General features: G+C 46.5%; 1 protein-coding gene across 1 annotated transcript in view; it reads left to right on the top strand.

Annotated features, from left to right (window-relative positions):
* LOC145539574 (aryl hydrocarbon receptor-like) overlaps positions 1-18,976 on the top strand; it is a 44,017-nt gene extending 25,041 nt beyond the window's left edge. The window contains 10 exon segments of the mRNA XM_081573641.1: positions 296-344; positions 347-384; positions 4,746-4,872; positions 9,066-9,208; positions 10,122-10,324; positions 11,375-11,484; positions 11,639-11,780; positions 17,135-17,282; positions 17,284-17,769; positions 18,851-18,976. Coding sequence (XP_081429767.1) covers positions 296-344; positions 347-384; positions 4,746-4,872; positions 9,066-9,208; positions 10,122-10,324; positions 11,375-11,484; positions 11,639-11,780; positions 17,135-17,282; positions 17,284-17,769; positions 18,851-18,976 — 1,572 coding nt within the window.
* Positions 18,977-19,442: the final 466 nt, after the last annotated feature.

The raw sequence follows: 19,442 nt of genomic DNA, 5'->3' as shown, positions 1-19,442 counted from the left end.
TTGGAATTTGACTCTGCTGTCTCAGACATGCATGTGCACACTTGTGCACACCCACACACCCACACATATGCACACACGCGCGCCTTTCCTCCAGAGCCCAAGTGAGTGAGGGGTATTTGCACTGAGCAGCCCAGCAGGATATCCTGGGCCCTGCTTACAAAGTGACAATTCAGTATGTGTGCGACTCCCACACCAAAAGGAAGCTCAGCCGAAGCCCCTCCGGACCTGGACCTGGCCTCAGGAGCGCCACCTGCCTGCACACTCAGTGAACTGAGCCCTCTCTGCCTCTAGCCAGGCCCTCGTCGGCTTCCTCCTTGCGGTCACAGAAGACGCCTGTGTTTTCTATGCTCTCCCACGGTCCAAGACTACCTGGGTTTCCATCAGGTGAGTGGTTATCTTTCAGTTGAGTAGTTAGGGGGTAGGTGGGGCCATGTTATGCTAATCTCGGTGGGGTGACTGTGGGAACCAAGGTTTCAATCCCACACATACACACTGCATGTCCCCACCTGAGCCTTCCCAAAACACTGGCTTCCTCACTTGGTGGAAGGTTACCACACTCTGGGGAAAGGAGAATGACCAGGCATTTTGAGGTCTGTTGGACAGAAGGTGTGGTCACCTGAGTATCTCCTAGGGACCCTGCCACTTCTCCAGTCAGTGGGCTCCAGACCTTAAAACTGTCTCAAGTTCAGAAACTGAGCAAAGGATGATCATTTCTCGTGGAGGTGATGGCTCTCAGCCTCCTGGGCCTCCATCCTCATTTTCTTTTATACATGTTAAGCAGCATCGTTGTTGGCTGCCCATCACTTTTCCCTAAGGACATTGTGCTCTGCAACCATCTCCACAGCCCCCAAGACCCAAGGTACCCCTCTGGCCTTGCTGGTTGTCACTGACTAAAGCCCACTGACTTCTGATCAATAAGTGCTGCCACCTGGCCTCTGGTACCTCATGGCTCCATCATCCTGATGGATGTTAATGAGCCCAACCCAGTGCCTTCCTCTCTGCCATCAGCTCTGACCACAGAGCACAGTCGCCAAGCTTCTCAGTGATGCTGGGCCCTCCACTGGTGCACCTCCATGGCCTTGGGAAGCACTGGCCCTGGCCTCCCATGGCATGTCACCTCTGGACCTGTTTCCCTCAGCCTTTTTGTCCCTTCCTCTGCCCAGAGAAGGAAATGGCAACCCACTCCAGTATTCTTGCCTGGAAAATCCCATGGACAGAGGAGCCTGGTGAACCACAGTCCATACGGTCGCCAAGAGTCAGACATGACTGAGCACACACTGCCCTCTGCCACCTCACTGGCCATTGGCTTTTTCCAGCTTCTAAGAGCCCCCCTGCTCCCAACAATAAGTTCATCCCATTTCTTGGGGTCCTTGCCAGGGTGTGAAATTCTGTGTTCTGAAAATTCTGATCTGACCACTAGGAGGAAATAGGTAAGCCTATGGAGTGGCTCCAAGGAAGTGTGTGGAGGCCCAGCTGCCCCTTGGAGGAGCCCTGTCTCCCAGGACACATTTGCCTCAGAGCCACTGCCCCATGGACTTGAGTGAACAGAGACCTGAGGGCCAGTGGGAGACCTGAGGGCTGTCCCCACAGCCCCACTGAAGGAAGACATTCCATGCCTCACAGACCTGTTCTGCAGCCTGAAAACCCACATGGCTAATGCCTTACTCACCAGGAGCAAGTGAGGGGCTTGATAAATGCCGTGGCAACAGACGGTTTTCTGAAAGCCAGGCAGCAAGAGGACTCCGGATCCCGCTCTTCACCCCAGCACATTCCCATGCAGGGCACAGCCTGCCCACCAGTGGATCTGGGAGCACCCACCCCCTACCTTTGATGAAAAGACACTAGAGAATTTTTAGTCTTTTCACTTTTCCTTTCGAAAAAGTGTCAGTCCATTCCAGTCTGTGGTGGCTGGTTCTCAGCTGAAACTCTGAGAAGGAGTTTTATTCGACAAAACAGAACTGAGACCCTGAGCTCAGCACACCCACACCATCCATGTGCAGCTTTCTGATGCACTTGTCCTCACTGAGGACAAGCATGATTGGGGAAGGTATAGGAACAGGGACCCTTATAAAATAAAAGGCTTCCAAAGGAAAGAAAAAAATCAAACCTGGGTAAAGCCCTTGATCTCAGAGAAACACCTCGCTTGGCGCAGGGAATGTTGAGGGTGGAGTGGTGCCTTGCTGAAAGGCCTTCCTCCCTAGAGCCTGCAGGAGCAGAGAGCAGATGGCAGGACGAGTGACAGCCACAGGCAGACAGGAGGGCAAGCAGGGCAGTGGGGAAGGAGTGGCCCCTGCCTCTGTGCAGAGCCCCCCAACACCAGTGCTGGTTTTTCTAAAGGAAGGAGCACAAGTGAGGGGGTGGGGCTGTGCTTTCCCAGGGCCCATTCACTCCTCCAGGTGCTTTTCTGTTCTGCCCTGAAGTCTCTGAAGCCTCCCTCGGCCTCAGCCCCAGGCTGCCATTGGTCAAGATCTCAGAAACCTCTTTCTCCATTAGCTCCCCTCAGGCTTTCCTGTTACCTGGGTCTTCCCCTACCTGAGTTTCCCGTCTGCCAGCCTGAAGGCCCTTTTGCCAGGCCCTTCCTTGTCTCTGTCCTTTCAGAGATTAGACTAGATCTTTGTAATATTTGTCACCATACCACATACTGGGTGGAGATGGTCCTGCAAAGTTTTTTTCACAGAGTTTCATAGCAGACAGCAGTTACATACAAGCAGCTGCTGGCAATCACACTGTGTAGGCAGTGGGAGTGCAGGAGGAAAAGGGAAAAGTATGTAATTTATTTCGGATAGAAGTTGGCTCAGCAAAAATTTTTACTGTTGACAGAAAACTTTCAATTGCACTTAATTCCTCTCAAAGGTCAAGAATAATTCCAAAGTATACCTAAAGATAACATAAGTTGAATAAATTATTAACCACAGGCAAGAGTAGACTGAAGGACAAGAAAGCCTGTCGTGCTGTAATCCATGGAGTGGCAAAGAGTCAGATATGACTTACCAACTGAACAGCAACAACAAAGGGTAGAGAGACTCACTAAAGTTTAATCAAACCTATTTTATTTTCAAGGAATACATAAGACTTCTCAAGGCAAACTGGCTTGGAGATGAACATTCTCTCTATGTGTAAAATACTTCCAAAATCTATATGGAGACAGGATACGTTAATTCGCTTTCCTGTTCAAGTCACCATACCAGTTCAGTTCAGTTGCTCAGTCGTGTCTGACTCTTTGCAACCCCATGGACTACAGCTCGCCAGGCCTCCCTGTCCATCACCAACTCCCAGAGCTTGCTCAAACTCATGTCCATAGAGTCAGTGATGTCATCCAACCATCTCATCCTCTGTCATCCCCTTCTCCTCCTGCCTTCAATCTTGCCTAGCATCAGGGTCTTTTCCAATGAGTCAGTTCTTCACACCAGGTGGCCAAAGTATTGGAGCTTCAGCTTCAGCATCAGTCCTTCCAATGAATACTTAGGATCTCCTTTAGGATGGACTGGTTGGATCTCCTTGCAATCCAAGGGACTCTCAGAGTCTTCTCCAACACCACAGTTTCAAAAGCATTAATTCTTTGGCGCTCAGCTTTCTTTATAGTCCAACTCTCACATCCATACATGACTACTGGAAAAGCCATAGCTTTGACCAGACAGAACTTTGCTGGCAAAGGAATGTCTCTACTTTTCAATATGCTGTCTAGGTTGGTCACAACTTTCCTTCCAAGGAGCAGGCGTCTTTTAATCTCATGGCTGCAGTCACCATCTACAGTGATTTTGGAGCCCCCCAAAATAAAGTCTCTCACTGTTTCCATTATTTCCCCATCTATTTGCCATGAAGTGATGGGACCGGATGCCATGATCTTAGTTTTTTAATGTTGAGCAAACTTTTTCACTCTCTTCTTTCACTTTCATCAAGAGGCTCTTTAGTTCTTTTTCACTTTCTGCCATAAGGGTGGTGTCATCTGCATATTTGAGGTTATTAATATTTCTCCTGGCAATCTTGATTCCAGCTTGTGCTTTATCCAGTCCGGCATTTTTCATGATGTACTCTGCCTATAATTTAAATAAGCAGGGTGACAATATATAGTCTTGATGTATTCCTTTCCCGATTTGGAACCAGTCTATTGTTCCGTGTCCGGTTCTAACTGTTGCTTCTTGACTCATTTCTTTTGAAATTAGATTGGCATTTATATCCCCTCATCTCTTTTAACAAGTGATGGAACAAACTTGGATCTCCCTGGAAATGAAATTTTTGTTCAAATTCAGTTGGACTTGGTCATCCAGAAGAGCTGGCTTCCAGGAAAGCTCAGTGTTCTACTTCCACAGAGCTTCAGGCCAGCTCTCGGTGCTGTTTCAGTGGCTACTGCAGGTGCTCCACCTCAGGCATCCCCCTGCTGCTGGTTTGTGACTCATCTCCTCACCAATCACTCCTTCCCACTGACCCCAGGAACTGCCACCCTTTCAAGACACAATACAGGGTTGGCCTCCAACACTATGGGTGATGTTTTCTGGATCTGGGAACAGCAGCAGCCTAGGAAGACGGGCTGAGCAAGATCAGAAGAGGGAAGAGGGTTAGGGTGAGGGAGCACATGGCCAGCCGCCAACTCAGGAAGGGGCATGAGCAGGTGAGGCAAGGAGGCCTAGGAGGATGTCAGAGGGGCTGGCATGGCTCAGGGACATGGGAAGCGAATAGGTCACTCCTAGTCTCAGGAAGGCAGGAAGCAGCCCCAGGAGGGTGACGGGGATTCTTGGTCTTTGCAGTCAGACGTCATCTATCAGAGCGTGTTTGAGCTGATCCACAAGGAGGACAGAGCCACGTTCCAGAGCCAGTTCCTCTGGCCTCCAGACACCACTCCCATCAGCAGAGCAGAGCAGCAGGACACCCACTGTAAGTTACCACGGCTCAGGAGAAGGGCTAGAATCTGAAATCAACCCTGTGTGTGTTTCAGTAGTCCCTGATGAAGAAATAGGACCAGGAATTTAGACTTTCTCAGCTCATAGTACTGATCACGTATCTACTATGCCTCAGGTACATGAGGGATGGAGTGGGGGATAGGGCCAGGACCTGTATGGGAATCAGGTAGCATGCTGGCACAGGACTCTGCATCTTCTACACCTTCTCATACCTGTGGCCTCATCTGATCCTCTGAGCGACTGGAAAACATGCACAGGGTGTGACTTTCTGTTGTCTTTACACCAGGATGATGCAGGAAGGGATATCCTACTGTTTGGTTCCCCTGTGTATCCCCAAGGCCTAGAACAGTGCCTGAGACAGTAGAATTCAGTAAGGGTTAGTCCCTTAAACAAATGAACGTACGGATGAGACTGAGGTTTGCCCAGATGGATCCAACTGTGAGTGACAAGACTCAACCTGGAGTGAACATCCTGCTGCCCAGGAAGGTGCATCCCTGAACAACGATCGAGCTGGTGGGGGGCTCATATCTGTGCCTGGCCACATGTCATACTTCTGACTGATGGGATACCATAGGCAAAAGGCAACACTGTTGTTCACAAGTCAATGCCATTTTGTAAATCCACATACAGGTCTACTCTCCAAGGATTTAGAGCACATTTAATGCATTCACCCAGCACACAAGGCTCTTCTGTTTTGTTGTGAAGTGTGGCCAGAAAAGAAAGAAATATTCAAAAGACAGATGTTTCACTTGAGAAAAGAATGAAGCCATGCGCCAGTGTTTGCACAGTAATAATGACTTCCTTTTTGCAGTAGACAGCCTAAAATACTAAACAGGAATGAACTTACAAGTATGGTTGTACAACCTTGCGACATGCAGCTTTATTTCAATTCAGCTTTGGCTGCTCTGATCCTAGTCCTGCTCTCGTCGAAGCCAGCCTCCACCTAAGACAGTCCACATAGACTCCATCTCCACCAGCCTAAGTCCAGGAGCTAAAGTCACTTGATGAAATACATCTCTATTTTTTTTCTCTTTCCCATCAGGTTATCAGCTCCTTGAAGGGAGGAATCTTGTCCTCAGTACTGAGCTTCATGCCTCTGTGTGGGCTCCTTCTATGTCTCTACCTCTGTCCATTCTGACTGGCAAGGATCACGAGGACAAGGAACAAAGGTCTGAAGTTCATACTTTGTATATTTCCTGATACTGCCAAGCTTAAATTATGCCCTTAACAATGAATACTCTGAAAGTTTTCATATAACTTCATCCTTTAAATTTTCTTTTAATCCCTTACATCCTTGAAGTAGCAGAAACCATACAGTGGTCTCAGTTCAGTCGCTCAGTCATGTCTGACTCTTTGTGACCCCATGGACTGCAGCATGCCAGGCTTCCCTGTCCAGCATTCTACCCATGTTTATAAATATATGCATGGCAATATTCTTCAAAATACAGATAAAGGACTTCCCTGGTGGTCCAGTGATTAAGAATCTGGCTGCCAGTGCAGGGGACACAAATTCAATCCCTGGTCTGAAAGATCCCATATGCCCAGAGGCAACTAAGCCCATGCACCCTAGAGCCTGTGCCCCACAACAAGGGAGTAGCCCTTGCTCACCACAACTGGGGAAAGCCCACATGCAGCAAGAGATCTAAGGCATCCAAAATTAAATTTAAAACAAAATACGGTAGTACTTTAATAAACTGAAAGTCACTCAGTCGTGTCCAACTCTTTGTGACCCCATGGACTATACAGTCCATGAAATTCTCCAGACCAGAATACTGGAGTGGGTAGCTGTTTCCTCCTCCAGGGGATCTTCCTAACCCAGGGATCGAACCCAGGTCTCCTGCATTGCAGGCAGATTTTTTGCCAGCTGAGCCACCAGGGAAGCTCTTACTTTAATAACAGTGCTATAAATATGCCAGAAAAATGCCTAAAGACCACCCACCTAAAACAAATTCAAGTGGATGTATGCTTTATACATGTATGTATACTAAGGGTGTACCATGTACTAGGGCTTCCCAGGTGGCTCAGTGGTAAAGAATCCACCTGCCAATGCAGGAGACGTGGGTTCGATCCCTGGGTCGGGAAGATCTGCTGGAGGTGGAAGTAGCAACCCACTCCAGTATTCTTGCCTGGGAAATCTCATGTACAGAGGAGCCTGGCGGGCTATAGTCTGTAGGTCGCAAAAAGAGTTGGACACATCTTAGCAACTAAAACACCACCATGTGCTAGGCACTGGACTAGGGACTTTTATCAAATGAGATTAAGAAAGAACAGTAGTAAAATTTATCAGATCACACTCTGATTAAGCCTTTCCCTTCATTCTTCCCATTAAACATTTAAGTTTCTGGACTATTGCTAAACTATTCTTACTCTTCTGCAGAATTTAAGTCTAGATAAATCAATTTTCATGTGACATAGGGAAAACTAGTATTACCAGTATAAATATAATCTGACTTGCCAGGTTAAGAATTACAGAAAAATAGAACAGACTTGGGGTTTTCATCCTTGACTTCCTAATGAAGCTTAGATGGTTCTTAGATGGATTTTTAACCCCAAGAGTATCTTCTTATTACCCTTTGAGAAGACTTGCCTGAAAACTCCTGGGACAGGAAAGAGATGAGGCTGAACTAGCCCCCACCAAGAAAAGGTGAAAAGCAGAAAGTGCTTTTTCCTGGTAGGTTATATGATCATGTCACTTTTTTGTGCACAGCATTTTCTTTTCCTTACAAGTGGCAGTAACTGACATTCACTGAAGAAAATAAGAATGAGAAAAATGATCATTTCTACTCCACTTGGTTGATCCCTTCATTCAACTAATGTGTTATGAGTGCCCATTATGTGCCAGGCTATGTTCCAGGCATTAGGCATAAAGTAGTGAGCAAAAGAGACAAAGCTCCTCTTCCAGTGGAGCTTAAATTTAATGAATAGCTCTGTACCATTTCTGATGGGATATAGTGCCAAGAAGAAACTAAAATTAAGTAAGGAGAGACAAAAGTTATCAGGTGGGCATGCTGCCATTTAAAGAGGTATGGATAAATGGGAGTGAGCAGTGCAGGTGAAAGAACAGCAGAGGTGCAATGGCCCTGAGGCAGAAGTGCGCTCAGCATAGCTGAGGAGTGGTAAGGAGGCCACTGAGAAGGGCAGAGAGAGCAAAGGGGAGAACAGAAGGAGATGGAGGAGCAGACAGACCATGCAGGCCACCCTAGACTTTGAGGTAAGAAGTCAGTGGAGAGTTCTGAGCAGAGAAGTGGCATGATCTGACCTATTGTGCTGAGTGGAGGACAGACCATAGTAGGCAAGAGTGGAAGCAGGGACACCAGTTCGAAGGCCGAGGCAAAGTTAAAACAGGGAAAAAATGATGAACGTAGCAGCCAATTTATATATAGAGGTTACAACATGCCAGGCATCATTCCAAGTGCTTTACATACATAAATGTGTTTAATTCTCATTACAACCTTGTTAAGTCAGATAAGAAAACTAAGGCCCACAGAGAGGTTAAATAACTCTCCCAGGGTCACAAAACAGGTGAGGCTTCAGTCTTCATGCTCTTGACAACCAAGGTTTTTCCCCAGCTGATAAGGGGGAGATGTATTCCCAGACAATGACTGCCCAGCACAATAAAAGTGGAAGTGGTGAGAAGTAGTTGTTTCCAAGGTGTATTTCAACAGTTGATCCAATAAGGTTGCTGGATGTATGTTATGTGCTTCCCTGGTGGTTCAAACGGTAAAGAATCTGCCTGCAATGCAGGAGACCCCAGTTTGATCCCTAGGTTGGGAAGATCCTGTGGAGAAGGAAATGACAACCCACTCCAGTATTCTTGCCTGGAGAATTCTATGAACAGAGGAGCCTGGCGGGCTACAGTCCATGGGATTGCAGAGTCGGGCATGACTGAGCAACTAATACTTAGGTGCATCATCCCAGTTTTATCTTGATTCTCATGACAGTATAAGGCAGGTAAGCCTGCAGGAGTGCTAGGATCATCTGATGAGAGAAAGCCAGCCTGAATGGCTGATCAAGGTCAGTCTACTGGGGAAGGGGAAGCTTCACTTAGCCACAGGGCTTGTGACTCCGCATTGTCTCTACCCACCAGCTTCTTCCAAGACTACAGATGTCTCAGCTCTGTGATAGTAACTTTTCTGATGAAGACTTCATTTGTCTCTGTCTTCCCAGCTCTACCTGGGAAGAAGTTTTGTCTACTTGGTGGCTCCTCCAGTGACAGCCTGCAGCATCTGTCCTTGGAGGAACCCTCTTACCTTGAGAGAAGCTTTGTCTGTCGGTTCTGCTGCCTGCTGGACAATTCTTCCGGGTTTCTGGTAATCACACTGTACTTAAAGTGTCAGGAACTTCTTAAACGGATGCATGGCTCTGTTTGGATGGAACACTGCCCAAGGGTTGGGCCAGGCTTCCTCACTATCCCAGGAAGGCCTTCTGGCCTTCAGCTCACTAACATTTCAGAGGGTCAGACTGTTTAAGATGCAGTTGTCTTCTGAAACTTCCTCTGCCTAGTTAAGACTTGGGATATATTTGCTTGGGATTTACACTTGTTACCTCTGGTAGGGCTTCCCAGGTGGCACTAGTGGTAAAGAACCCACCTGCCAATGCAAGAGACAGAGGTTCCATTCCTGGGTCAGGAAGATCTCCTGGAGGAGAGAACAGCAATCTGCTCCAGTATTCTTGCCTGGAGAATCCCACAGACAGAGGAGTCTGGCAGACTCGAGTCCATAGGGTCGCAGAGTCAGACACGACTGAAGCGACTTAGCACACACGCATGTTACCTCTAGTACAGCCCAAAGTGAGGAAGCTCAGGTGAACTCAGGATATTAACATCCACCTTCTTCACCATCACCAAAATAAGCTAACAATGGCTACCAACTCCTGGAACTGAATACCCTCTCACAGCTCAATTAACTATATATTATGCAGCTCTGTTCTTTCTTTTTTTTTTTTTTTAAAGAGACTGCATGAGTCAGGGCACTGAGGGAGGACAAAGAAGCCATGAAAAATGATCAGGACCTGATGAGCAGAGCAGAAGATTGAGGAGGCTCCAAAACTGAGCATGCCTGTGCTCTGTGGAAAGGGGAGGAAGGAGGAAGGGATCCTGCCTGTTCAACCCCAAGGATACTGGATACTCTGAGTTCCATAGGGGGAATTTATGTCCACTGTTTTAGCTACTTAACATTCTCTTCTCCCTGCTCATTATGTTTGGGGGGAGTCTTCTTTTTCTAGGAGTTGAATTTCCATGGCCATCTTAAATTCCTCCCTGGAAAGAACAATAGCTCAGAAGATGGCATCCCCACATCTCCTCAACTCACCCTGTTTGCTGTTGCAACACCTCGCCAGCCATTCACCATCCAGGAGCTCCAAAACAAAACTGTATTTTTCCAAACAAAACACAAATTGGACCTCACACCTATAGCCTGTGATTCCAGGTACATCCCTGTGACCAGAAATCATGACTCACAGAGACCTGAGAGTGCTTCGACTAGTTATAGGCAAAATCCTAGGTCTAGAACCAAAGGAAAGGCAAGAACAATTGTCCAATCTTGTCCAAATGGGTTCTGCAAAGTGAGTCAGTAGGAAATACTCTGTTTATAGGGGCAATGTAGCAAATTTTCACACAGGAATATGGGGTTTGGGTCAGAGTGATGCACACAGCAAATCCTGGACAATCCCTCAGAGACTTCCAGAAACAGATCATAGTGAAACTCCTCGAGGTCCCACTATGAAATCTAATTAACTAGGTTTGACTCAGATGTTCCCAAATTTATTTGACCATTGATCTTTTTTGGGTAAACATCAATCAACCTGCTCCAGTATCAATGCCTCTTTGAAAAAGTTCTAGAAAGCATTGGTTTAAGAACATGTGACCCAATATATCCTTAGTACTATGACTTGCAAGTTTTAGGGGAGTCACAGAGCCCTCTGATGAAAGTTGTGGAACTTAACAAAAAGTCCACTGATTCTCGTTTATGAATTTTATTTTATTTTATTATAAATTTATTTATTTTAGTTGGGGGCTAATTACTTTACAATATTGTAATAGTTTTTGCCATACATTGACATGAATCAGCCATGGGTTTACATGTGTTCCCCTTCCTGGACCCCCCACCCACCTCCCTCCCCATCCCATCCCTCTGGGTCATCCCATTGCCCCGGCCCTGAATTTTTATGAATCGTTTATGAATTTTAGATCCAGCGAGGCAAAAAAACATAGGCTTAGAACAATTTTGGAATACCTGTGTGGCACAAGGCTCTAAAAGGGCACCACAGCCTTTTCAGTGTAGAAGCTGCTTACAGGTCCTGCCCCAGCCCTGCTGTAGGAGAGCTGCCCTCTCTGAACCCAGAGTGTCCTTGGCACTTGAGTCCAGGGTGAGATCCGCTGGGCGAACACAGGTCTTGCTTCAGAGGACCAGGTAGGGCAGTAAATGTTCCTTTCCACTTCGAGATTGTGAGGTCAGACTGTGGCGTCTCCTCTGCAGAGGCAAGGTGGTCCTGGGCTACACCGACAGCGAACTCTGCAGGCAGGTATCCAGCTACCAGTTCATCCACGTGGCCGACGCCATGTACTGCGCCGAGAATCACGTGCGCAGTGAGTTTTGGAGGCGCCCCCAGCTCATCCCGGACCGGGCAAGCTGGAGGGGCTCCTGGCCGCCCACTGACCCTTGCGCGGGGCGGGTTCCCAGGGTCCTGGGGCGGGCAGGGTGTGGCCCAGCTCCTCAGCGAGTGTGTCTCTCTCTCTGCAGTGATGGGGACCGGCGAGAGCGGGCTCACGGTGTTCCGGCTGCTCACCAAGCGGGCCGGCTGGCTGTGGGTGCAGTCCAATGCCCACTTGGTGTTCTGCGGCGGCCGACCCGAATGCATCGTCGCGCGACAGCGGTCCCTGACGTAAATGAGAGGCCCGTAGTAAACGAGGCCCAAATATTCGAGAAAGCGGGACACGAGAGTAAGTTAAGACCCAGAGGTAGGGGAGGCCTCTGTCCTAAGGAGGGCCGGAAGTGCGGGCCTTGCCGGAAGTGAGGGCCATGTGCCCTGTGAGCTGGGCTCTTTCTCCTGCAGTGAGTCCGGCCACCTCTGAGGTGCTCCGCATCCTGCAGCTTTTCTCCAGCTGTTTGACTTTGGACGAGAGGCTAGCATGGCCCTCAGTTTCTCCAAGTGTAGAGTAGATAGAGTACTCCACTGCGGGTGGTCATGGGGGTGAATGCATAGGAACCAGCCAGGGTTGGGATGCCGGCCGGTGGAGTCTGGGAAGCAGAGTTTGGCACGAGAACTTGTGCGTGGCTTTGGATGCCTCTCCATTGAACAGTAAATCGAAGCATGTACACAGATGCTTTTCCCCCTGAAGGAACCCCACAGAGGGCCTTCTCTGCGTCTGCTCCCCCAGATGGGCTTTCTCCTCATCTTCCTTGATCACCAGTTCTCACTCTCATGTCTCTTCATGCCAGTACCAAAATGGCTGCTCACACTGAGGCCCTGAATACTAGTTTCAGAGAATTCTTGGAATCTATTTTCCCAGAATTCAGTTTCATATAGAATCTGCCATCAGCTATACTGAAAGGATGTTACTGTGCTCCATTGCACTGTGCAGAAAGCTACTTGCCTCTCCTCAGAAATGCCATTCCTTCAACCTGCTTTCTCCACCCCCTGCTTCCCTGCTTCTGTGAATCTGTGATGCGTGGCTTTGGGGGGAAGAGGGGAATCAAAGGCTCTTCAGTGGGGCAGGCTGAGTACAAGTCCAGGACACTTCCTGAGTAACACAGCATCTGCCCCTTCACTTCCAGAAGACCAGGGTTTCACGTTTAATCCTCTGTGCCCACCTCTTTGTTGATCCACAACATACTTTGCAATGTGCATACAAATAAAAGTCTAGTTTTTTGGCTTCTTTGGTTTTTTTTATGTTGCTAGCATATCAGACAACAGAAAGTTCTCTTCCAGTTTGTGAATCTGCATGGCTGGACCCCATTTGGGTCTGTGGCATACTTGTATAAAATGGATGGTCAGGATTCAAAATGTAGGGAATGATGAAAGAGCCCAAATAAGTTATCTGGCCCAGGTTTCATTAGCACTGTATTCTGGATCAGAGATCTAGTAATGCCAAAATATGCCACATATAACAAACTCTTCGGCCTCTGAGCTTGCAGCGTCACTGAGTAATATTTAGGTCATTGGGAAATTCCAAGATGTGTCCAACAACTTGGATTCTGAGCCTGATTCCACCCTGGCCTCAGAAAAGCACTTAGTAAATGTATCTCAATTTGCTGCCTTGCAAAAATAAGAAGGTCTTAGTGTGCATTTTCTGTGACTTTTATGTTATTCTTTGGATTCACTAAGCAAGAAGTTCAGTAACCAGCAGTTCATTTAGTAACGTTTGTTTCGCTGTGTGTAACACTTGTTCTTGTAGAAGATGAAAAACATTGCAAAAGTGATATAAAAATCAGCTGTCATCCTATTAAGGGAATATTGTCAGTCTGTTGGTGCATTTCCTTCTGGTATATTTGGCACATATTTAAATTTCATACTTGAAATTATATCCTCTGTATAGTTTTATGTCCTGATTTTTCCACATAAGAATAAATTAAAAGCAATTTCTCATATCAGAAGTATCCATAATTATCATGATAACATAATACATGAATACATCATGGCCTTTCATTAAATATTAAAACTTAGGAGAGTTTTTCATTATTATGGAGATATTGTGGTGAAATGTCTGTATATAAATATCTGGTTGCTAGTCTGACTTCCTTAGAAGGATTCTCAAGAGTAGAATTTTTAGGTCAAAGTGTTTAAACATTTCAAAGGCTCTTGATAATATTGTCAAATTGCTTTTCAAAAAGGTTGTACCAAATTATTCTCTGGCCAGGCTTAATGCTACACCAGTTTTAGCAAAGAGTTGTCCTAGAATCAGATAGACAGAGCAATGAAGAGACAGGGTGGCAAGAAACAGATCTGGATGGACATATGGAAAATGAAGTACAATTTGGGCTCCCCAGGTGGCACTATTGGTAAAGAACCTGCCTGCGAATGCAGAAGACTTAAGAGACTGCGGGTTCAATCCCTGGGTCAGGAAGATTCCCCAGGAGAAGGGCACAACCACCTACTCCAGTATTTTTGCCTGGAGAATCCCATGAACAGAGAAACCTGGCAGGCTACAGTCCATGGGGTCACAAAGAGTTGGACACAAAGTACAGTTAAAGAGGCGTTTTAAATCCAAAAGGACAGAACAAAGTAGTGAGGTTGCAGTAACAGATTAGCCATTTGGAGGATGGGGAAAATGAAATATCTACCTCATACTGTTTACAGTGAGAATTTACCCAGTTTTGATTTGTTTTTGTTTAAATTTCCTGAAACAGTTCTGCTGCTGGTAATGGTAAAGTTGCTCTTTTTGCATCAACCTTCCCATAAGTAAAACTATAGCAACACCTATAACTGAAACCTCTGGGCAAAATGTTAACAACAGTAATAACAATTAACCTCAGTCATGGAGAATCAGTGATTGAAAGAAGGGAATGACACAGGGTGAGTTTCCTGGGTTATACTCCTTTCATTCTAAAGAAGAGTGCACTTGGGCTGGACAGCTAAAAACTCAAATAGAAAACTTATGGTTTTAATGACACTAAAACCAAACAACAAAGACAATAGTAATTGCAGCATCTTCAAATGAAGAAATAAAAACTTTCTATTTTTAAAAGTTTCTTTCTAATAGAAAGAGGGCCAGAAAGGAGGAGCCCTCAAATTCTGTGGATAAACTCAGTTCAAATCTCTGCTGGCCCCTGAACCATGCATGTGTGGGTTAGAATTCAAGCTGCCAACCTAAGGCCAAAAGAACTGAAGAAAGATTTCAGCTGTCAGCCATCATACAGGAAATAGAGTTCACATTTTCAGTCTAGCCAAGTTAAATAAAAATATCCCTAATCTTTGGAAGGACATAGAAGAATCCAGATCTACAATATGTTATCACAATGTCCATATAAAATCCAAAATTGCTTATCGTTTGGTCAAGAATAAAGTCCACAATTACTCGATATATGAAGAAACAGGAAAGAAAGTCTCAAAAGTAATAGAGATCAACCCTAAGATGACTCAGTTATTGGATAAGAATTTCATAGCAACTTTATGCTTGTGGACACAAAGGAAAATATGCTTATGATGAGTGAAAAAATAAGAATTCTCAGCAGAAGATTAGAAACTATAAAAAACAGAAAGTTTTTAACAGTGTCTAAAGTAAAAGTTCAGATGACAGGAGAATTTGTGAACTTAAAGCTAGATTGATAGAATTATCCAATCTGAGTAACAAAGAGGAAAAAAGATTGAAAAAAGATATAAACAGTCTCAGAGATCTGTGCAACAATGCCAAATGGTCTAACATATGGTTAAATCAAATCTCTGAAAAGTAACAGAGAGAATGGGCAGGAAAAAATATATATGTATATATAATTTTCATTTGAGTACTTATAATGTACATATATACACATATTAGAAGAAATAATAACCAGAAACCTCCCCAATTTTGTGAAAGCTTTAACTTTACAGATTCAAGAACTTCAGTGAATTCCAAGCAGTATAAGTACAAAGAAAACCACAATAAGGCATATTCTGGTGAGACTGTTGCACACTAAAGATCAAGGGAAAACTTTGAAAGCAATCTAAGATAGAGGGCACATTAAATATGGGGAACAGTGATTTAAATTATTGTGGACTTCTCACCAGAAACAACGATAATCTGAAGACATTAGAACAATATCTTTAAAGTATTTTTTAAAATCTCAACCCTGAATTCTGTGACCAGTAAATATACCCTTTAAGAATGGTAGCTAGTAAAGGTATTTTCCTTTAAAAAAAAAAAAAAACCAAGAATTTATTACCAGAAATGAAGGAAATTTGTCAGACTGAAGGGAAATGACACCTGCCAGAGCCTTGAAACTGGAAAAGGAAGAGAGAACAGGAGACAGTAAACATGCGAGTAAACATAAAATCATTTCTCTCTTTTTTTCAAAATACATCTGACTGCTTAAAGTCGAAAACATAGTATGAAATTTTTTACATGTGGATATAATATAGATGACAAGTTAGCATGAAAGAGGAGTGTTGAGAGCACGTGAACTATACAGTTGCAGGGTGCATATATTTTATGTAAAGTGGCACAAGATTGATTATAAGTAGACATTGAAATGTTAAGAGTGTATATTGTAATTCCTAGAGCAACCATAAAACATACAGTACAAAAGATAAAGCAAAAAATCCAGTGTACTCCAAATGAACTTTTAAAACAATTCATGTGCCTATGCAGAAAAGGCATGAACAAAGAAACAACTCCCTTCCAAAAAAGAGGGTACAAACAGAAAGCAAACAGTAATATAGAAGACCCAAATTAGGCCTGTCAGTCAATCTATTAAATGTTAATGGATAAAACACTGCAATTAAAAGACAAAGATTGTCAGAATGGGCAAAAAAGTAGCGCTGAACTGTATGTCTTCTACAAGACACACATTTTAAAATAATGACATGAATACATTAGAAATAATCAGACATAAAAAAAAAAGATATGTAATACAAACAATAAGCACCAGAAAGCCAGAGTGACTAGTAATATCTGACAAAGTAGACAAAGGGTATGAGCAGAGATCTTTAGATGAGATACTAGCTTCTCTAAAGGTCTCTCCAGCCTGTGCCCATGCCATGCTGGTCAGCTTCTGCCAAAGACACTCTGTTTTAGTTTGGTCAGTTTTCTTTTGTGGGACTCCAAACCAAATGTGAGATTCCAGGTGGAGTCAGCCTACTGAAGGAAGGCTCTCCCCTTGCTAAGTGTGGTGTTACATGACTGTTGGGGCAGCCTTTGAGCAGACATGTACCATGAGTCTCTTGGAAAGGGAGGAAAAGGGAAATTTTTCCCTGGTGAGAAAAGTTGTATGTATGTATTTGTGTAATGCTTTATTCTTTTCAAAGTAAACTTGAAGTTTAGGGAATTGTACATGGATGTCTAGAATATTCATCCCAGAAATGAGCAGTTTCCTCTGACACCACATGTATTTCAGAATCCAAAACTGTACTCCAAAAAATACAAGAAAGAAGCAAGTTCAATATTAGAGCTGCTTTCTTGGGTGTAAAAACCAGAACAGGGGATGCCCTGCCTGTTGTTCATCTGTTTAGTTGCTTGGCTGCTGCTGCCTTCTGGCCAGGTTACCCACTTTCTCATTCGTACACTGATTCCCAGATTAGGTCTTGTGTTTTCTTAACTACAGGGATGTAGAGGGGGAGGATCACCTGCGTAAGTGAGTCCTGCAGAGGCCATTCGCCTTCACCACAGGGGAGGCCATCCTGTACGAGAGCAGCCTCCCCAGCCCCCTGCCTGCCCCCCCAGCCAGGAAGAGGACCAAGGCAAGGAAGGGCCCCCCCCACTGACCAGGATTCCGTGTGCACAGGCTCTCTCCTTGGAGCTATGAGGCAGCAAGATGAATCTGAGTACTTGTCCTGCCTGGCCCCAACCTCTCAAGGCTCAGTTTTGGAGAGGTGGGAGTCTCATGACAAATGTGAGGACAACCAGGAGAAAGAGGAGGAGGAGGAAGACCGCTCCCTCCTGACCCTCATCAAGAGCCTGCTAGAGAAGGACGTGGAAGAACAACTTGACCTCTGCTCCACCCTACAGCATCTGGGTGTCACAGACCTTGACCAGAGTCTGTGGGGAAAGAACCTTCTGAGGGCAGACTCAGCCACTGCAGGGTCTCAGACCTGCTGCTGGTGGCCTCCCAGCCAGGAAAGGGGCCCCCACAGCAAGGAGGAGGCACTTTTTCATGGCTCGCCCCTACCAGCCAGCACAACTGCTCCACAGACCTCGAAGCCACAATCTTCTCTGGACGCAGGCCAGCCAGCCATGGCAGTAACTCTACCTCAGAACAGAGGCACAGTGCCTGGCTACCTTCATGCGCACACCCAGCATTGTCTCACCTCCAGCTCCACACTCCAGAGCCCTCCATGGTGGCAGCCTCAGCACAGCCAGGTGGCCCCTCTCAGTTTGAGGATGTTCAAGAAACCAACACCATTTGACCTCGTCTCACTGCCTGAGACCTCCAGCTCGAGCCAGTCAGCCCAGAGGTTTCAGTCAAACTGTGCACTTTCACTCCCTTTAGGACAAAATGTCCCTGGACACCTGGCTCAACCAGGCTTTGGGAATCTGGATTTTTGCAAAGAATCCTTTCGCTGGACACCCTCATAGAGTAGTCAGTGTCAGGGGCCCCCAAATGCCTCAGACTCCACATCTTTTGCCAACCCATGTGGCACCCATTCCTTGGACAGCATTTGGGAATCTCATGTCCAGAGCCAGCCAGTAGTGGTCTCTGTGGAAGTGGGGGAAGAGCAGGGAGCAGGAGAGGCCCAGCCTGACCACTTCAGCCCCTTGTGGTCTACCTCAGCTGATCCTTACCTTCTGTGGGGAGGGCCAGCCAGTGGCATTCCTTCCAACTTGTGCATGAGTCAGCCCCCAGTGGCACATGGGCCACTTGGTCCACCACAGGATACACCTGGGAGTCAGGAGCAGCCACCCCATTTCCTGGCAGGGAGCCAGCTCTCAGGGAGCCCTGCCTGTCCTCCCCAGGCACTTCTGCATGGACCCTTGGCTACCCAGGGCTCTTACAGTGCAGACCTAGATCTGGTCACCAGGCAGCATCAGTGGGTGCAAATGGGGCTGCAGACCCAGGAACATTGTGAGCAAGTGAGAGAAGGAGCACCAGGTGTCCAGCACCTGGGTGGCCAGCTGAAAGATGCCATTCTTCCTGTCCTTGGAGAGCAGCCCCCCAGGCACAGGAAGAAGCCAGGACAACAGCCCGGGTGAGCCCACAAGGCAGAGCAAGGACAGACTGGCCGTCCCAGCACCAGGTGCTGTGGGCCAACACCAGATGCAGTCCAGTCCAGCCCTGCCTCCCTGCCCTCCTGATCCAGCCTGGCCACCCCCCTCCATGCAGAGCAGCCACAGCCTCGAGCCCCAGGCAGGTGTTGCATTAGGAGCCCCAGGGACCTGCGGGAAAATCTGGACAGCAGAGGAGGCGATTGGGCTGGCCAAGTGGGGCCTGGGCACAGAGTTGCTGTGATGCCCCAGTGCATGAAGGGGCATTGCAAACATAGCCGATCACTGTCAGTGTTGGTCAGTGAGGCATGTGGTGGCAGGAACAGTTGGACCCCTGGAGAACCCTGATTATAAGCCTGAGCCCTCCGGCTGCCTTCCCTTCCCTCCTTGGTGTCTCCTGGACCATCACTGAGCCCAGCTTTGAACACTCAGAGCTTAAGTTGATCGTGAGTATTTTGAATTCAGTGCCCACTTCTGCTTTGCTCTCACCTCCTGGCACCACTTCTTGTGCCCACAAGAGGTTACCACAGGAGCAGTGCTCACTTACCTAATGCTCCACACACTCTGATCATGACATAACTGTCACTTAACACCCTTAAACACAGTTTTGAGTGAAAGTCACACTGGCGACGTGTGACTGCCTCCCAAGGGGAGCGAGTCCTCAGGTTTTCCATGATACCTTGATGCCCTCAGGGCTAAGCTTGCCCCAT

Source organism: Giraffa tippelskirchi, chromosome 2, assembly GCF_054371585.1.
Source record: "Giraffa tippelskirchi isolate mGirTip1 chromosome 2, T2T-mGirTip1v1.2.pri, whole genome shotgun sequence".
NCBI lineage: Eukaryota > Metazoa > Chordata > Mammalia > Artiodactyla > Giraffidae > Giraffa > Giraffa tippelskirchi.
Note: the sequence above shows the minus strand (reverse complement) of the source record. Positions and strands in the feature narration are given on the sequence as shown.